This window comes from Abrus precatorius, unplaced genomic scaffold (genome assembly GCF_003935025.1).
Source record: "Abrus precatorius isolate BTA unplaced genomic scaffold, Abrus_2018 Scaffold9, whole genome shotgun sequence".
NCBI classification, from domain to species: Eukaryota; Viridiplantae; Streptophyta; class Magnoliopsida; order Fabales; family Fabaceae; genus Abrus; species Abrus precatorius.
Genome location: NW_020874439.1, coordinates 2,969,617 through 2,974,224, shown reverse-complemented (window position 1 = coordinate 2,974,224; position 4,608 = coordinate 2,969,617). Strand labels below are relative to the sequence as shown.

General features: G+C 39.1%; 1 protein-coding gene across 1 annotated transcript; it reads left to right on the top strand.

Annotated features, from left to right (window-relative positions):
• The first annotated feature begins 1,440 nt into the window (after positions 1–1,440).
• LOC113849603 lies at positions 1,441–2,546 on the top strand. Its single transcript, XM_027479615.1, has 2 exons — positions 1,441–1,617; positions 1,728–2,546. The coding sequence occupies exons 1-2, from the start codon at positions 1,441–1,443 to the stop codon at positions 2,544–2,546; spliced, it is 996 nt and encodes a 331-aa protein (XP_027335416.1).
• The last annotated feature ends 2,062 nt before the right edge of the window (positions 2,547–4,608 follow it).

Sequence of the window (4,608 nt, the reverse complement as noted above, 5' to 3'; positions counted from 1 at the left end):
TAATTCCTAAAATCTATTTATAGTGGATGACATGTCACCAAAGTGTCCACTTTTGCCTTTGAAAGTGTCCACTTTGGGCCTTGAAAGTGTCCACGCGCAGAATGGAAGGAATGCCGCTTCTCTGGAGTTGCTACTATTTGTGCTGAAAGTAGCTACTTTGGTGCGCGTAGCTACTTTGAGAGCCCATAGTAACCACGCGCAGGAAGGCTTCAAAATCAGCGTCCTAGAGCTTCTGAAGTTGCCACTTTTGGTCTTGAAAGTAGCTACTTTGGATGCGTGTAGCCACTTTGAGAGCCCATAGTGACCACGCGCATCATGCTTCAAAATTGGCGTCCCTGGAGCTTCTGGAGTTGCCACTTTTGCTCCTCAAAGTGGCTACTTTGGGACCTTTAATGCCCAGGCTTGCTGTAGTTGCTACTTTTACTTCTCAAAGTGGCTACTTTGTGGGCAACTTTCATCCAAGGACCAAGATTTCTCAAATTTAACTTGGGCATTCTGCAAAATCATCAAGATAATTAAAATTGCAATCTATATCTATGTAATTAAATGCAAATTAACCAAAAATTAATAAATCTATGATATTTATTCAAAATGTGATTTCTATATTATTTTCACTATCTAAGTCCATTTTTTCTATCAAGAAGCATAAAAAAGGCAAGTAAAAATATAATAAAAAGTGGATTCATCACTTCACTTGGTGATTTTATCCAAATAGACCAAGTCACGGCAGAAAGGCGACGATTGGATTATGAGAGGATACAATTAGGTACTACCATTGCTGAGCTTATCAAGCAAAACATTACAGTGAAAGTCAATGATCGTTTTTACTCAATAGCCATGTTTGAAGAGTATGCCTGTGATGTAGTAGCCGTAATAGAGGAAGGCGTGGCTAACTCTTCTGAGGACGGCAATGACTTATCTGAGGTTGGTACAATGAAGTTGGAAGCGTTGAATAACTATTCTAGTGAGGAAGAGGGTGTGCTGCAAGGTGATATTGGAAGTAAGGGTCGTCTGGTTGATTCTATGATTAGGGGTGAAGTGTCAGCAAAAGGGTGCTTGGTGGATGGGGGTTTGGGGGTTGGTGGTGTGGATGTTATGGGTTTGACGGTGGCTATCTGTGATGCTGTGAATGAGCCTTTTGAAAATGTGGAGAGGGGAGTCCCAATAGCAAGAGATGGGTTGAGTTTATCCGACCCGTTTAAATTAGATGCATTGATTTGAAAAAATTCAGAATCACGAGATATGAAGACAATTGGGACAGCGCAAATCGACCCCCTTCAATCCAGAATTGAGAAAGAGAGGGTCAATGTGCACTAATCCCTTCAGAGGGCACGCTCTATGAAAGGTAGTCTAGGTAATGAAGGAGGGAAGAGGCATCAAAGCGTAATTTCCATAGAACCCCCTCAAAACAACCTTAGGAATCACAGTAAAGAAGCGTCAATGCCATCGCAACTTAGTAGACAGGTATCGCTAGTTGATGAAGTCTCAGCTAATGCTTCTAAGAGCTCCTACAACTCGCATCCTTCCAATCTTTCAGTGGAGGTGGGGGAGCGAATGACTGCTACAGATTGTGATGATGAGGCAATGGTGTCGAGGTTACTAGACATTGGCAAGAAGGTTGGTTTAGGTTGTACATGGGAACGATGGGATAATTGATTGATTGAGATGGAGGTACGTGATAGAACAATTGCGAAAGAACATGGGGTTCGCTTTGATTCTAAATGAAGATTGACTCATTTAATTGTCGAGGACTGGGGAGCGAGGTAAAGCAAAAGAAGATGTGTGAGATTGTTCGCTCTGAAGGTCTGAAATTCTTGGAGATTCAGGAAACAAAACTTGAGACATGTAATAGTAACTTATGTGCGCGTCTGTGGGGTTCTGTGGATTTTGATTGGTGTGCCTTGCCCTCCATTGGCAGAAGTGGGGGTATGGTTTCACTTTGGGATACTTCCAAAGGTAAAATACTTTTCTCCTTTTTTGGTACTGGATTCCTGGGTGTTTGCTTGCAGGTATTGACCATTGGAAACCTATGTGTTGTGGTGAATGTCTATGCATTGTGTAGACTAAGTGAGAAAAGAAAGTTATGGGATGATTTGCTTATGACAAGAAAGGGTTTTGGCAAATTTATGTGGTGTATATTGGGTGACTTCAATGCTGTGAGACAGGTGAAAGAGAGTAAGGGTTGTCAGACAAACCATGGTGTCTCTGAAATGGATGGCTTAAATTCTTTCATTCAGGAAATGGAACTTGTGGATCTTCCACTTGTGGGTAAAAAATTTACGTGGATAAAAGGGGATGCTTCTATAATGAGCAGACTCGATCGAGTCCTTGTTTCTAGTTCCTGGCTTGATTATTGGGGAGATGGTTTCATTCAGGTTCTGAGCAGAGATGTATCTGATCATTGTCCCATTATTCTTAAGCACAAAGTGGTTAACTGGGGTCCAAAGCCGTTTCGATTTAACAATTGTTGGCTGACTCATAAAGGAGTTGTGGAAGTGGTGGAGGAAGCATGGAAAAGAGAGATTACCCTTCCATGGGCTGCCTAGAGAGCTAGCCAGAGGTTGAGGAGTGTTAAGATGCATTGAAAAATGGAATATTGAGGTATTTGGAAATGTTGATAAGGTGATCTCTGATTTGACAACTGAGTTGAGTTTGATTGATGATAAAAATTCTGTAATGAAACTTTTCAATGTGGAGAAGGAGCGTCAACAGATATTAGTGGGGGATATTTGGAAGGCTAGGAAGAATAGGGAGAGTCTTATAGCCCAAAAACTCGGGTGAGATAGGGATTAACTTTCATAAAAGTTGTGTATTGCGGATTAATACTGGTGATGACTTTGAAAACTTGGCTGCGGAGTTCCTCCATTGTAAGATTGGTAGTTTCCTATTAAAGTATCTCGTGTTACAGTTAGGTGTTAACCTGAGAAAGCCTAGTGCATGGAAGGGTGTGTTAGATGCCCTTAAAAAGATATTAGCGTCATGGAAGCATAGGTATTTATCGATTGGAGGCAGGGTGACTTTTATTAATGCAGTTCTTAATTCTATATCATTACACTCGTTATCCTTTTTTAGGGTGCCGAAGTCGGTGATAAAGGAGATTGTCACTATCCAACGAAATTTTTTATGGAAGGGTGTTAAGGATGAATCTAAAATTTCATGGGTGAAATGGGAAACGGTATGTAGACCGCGGAAGAATGGTGGCTTGGGCATTAGGAATGTACAGTGGTTTAACTGGGGGCTTCTTAGTAAATAGTTGTGGTGAGGTGTTAATTGTTCTAGTTCATTGTGGGTGCAGGTGTTGGAATCTAGGTATGGAAGATTAGCTTCTTCTATTCAGCATCAATCAGTCCACAACAAATGTTCTTTGTGGTGGCGTGATTTGATGGAGGTTATTCATCAAGGGAATTCTTGGCTGGATGAGAAGTTTGATAGGAGTGTGGGTGCAGGTTTACACACTCTTTTTTAGAGAGATAAGTGGGTAAGCGGGGTGCGATTGTGTGAAGCATTTCCGCGATTGTTTGCAGTGGCGAGAAATGCTGAATCATGTGTATTGAAGAATGATTTTCATGATGACACTAGGTGGGTTTGGGATGTTAGTTGGCGAAGAGGACTCTTTCAACATGAGATCTCAAACTTTAATCTTTTGTTGGAGCTTGTGGATGGAGTTTCTATTAAGTTACTACAAGAAGATAAATGGGTATGGAGGATAGATTCTTGGCTATTTAAACTTTTTGGTGGTCCTAATAGTGTAGATCAGTATACGACAGATGCCTTGCAAAGGCTATGGAGAGGAAAGGTCCCTCTTAAGTGTCTGGTATTTTCTTGGCAATTGTTGCTGAATGCACTTCTTTGTAAGGGTTTGCTGATTGATCGAGGTGTTCAAATTGATGATATAACTTGTTGCATCTGTCATAGTTTGGAGGAACTTTCAACTTATTTATTTTTAACGTGTTCAGTTTCATCTCAAATCTGGTACTTTACTGCACGTTGACTTGAATTCTCACTGGTTTTGCCTTCAAATATATCGACTCACTTGCTTTCTTGAGTTGGTGTTGGCTGTAGTAAAAGAGAAGGGATATGCTTATTAATTGTTTGGGTAAGTACAGTGTGGTCTTTATAGTTACATAAAAATAAAATTGTATTTTCCAATGGTGTTTTGGATGAGAGGGAAGTTCTAGATTCTATTATTCTGAGGTCCTGGAAATGACTATCACTTGTTAGTAAGGGAGAAGCTATTTTGTTAGCTAATTGGTATTTGAACCCACGAAATTGCATCCGTCTTAGCTTTTTATAAGTATATTTTTGTTTTTTATTTTTCTGAGTTAGTAATTTTTTTTTTCTGTGTATATGAGTTTTGAGTTCCCCTTGAACTATCTCTAATAATATATGTTTTGCCTATAAAAAATAAAATAAAATTAAACTTTCAAAGATTTAAGATGTTATCAATTAATATTTAAGTATTTTTTAGTACATTAGTTTTTTTGTAAGAATTAATTTGTTAATAAAATATTAAGAGATATATAATACGGTGGTTATTTTGAATCGTGAAGAAATTAATTTTAGGGAATAATTATTTTAAAGATTAATTGCATTGTTTACTTTTATGAC

Coding starts and splice junctions, on each gene's coding strand:
- LOC113849603 (XM_027479615.1), top strand. CDS start 1,441: ATGCCATCGCAACTTAGTAGACAGGTATCGCTAGTTGATGAAGTCTCA. Junction 1,618..1,727: donor TACTAGACATTGGCAAGAAG/GTTGGTTTAGGT, acceptor TTCTAAATGAAG/ATTGACTCATTTAATTGTCG.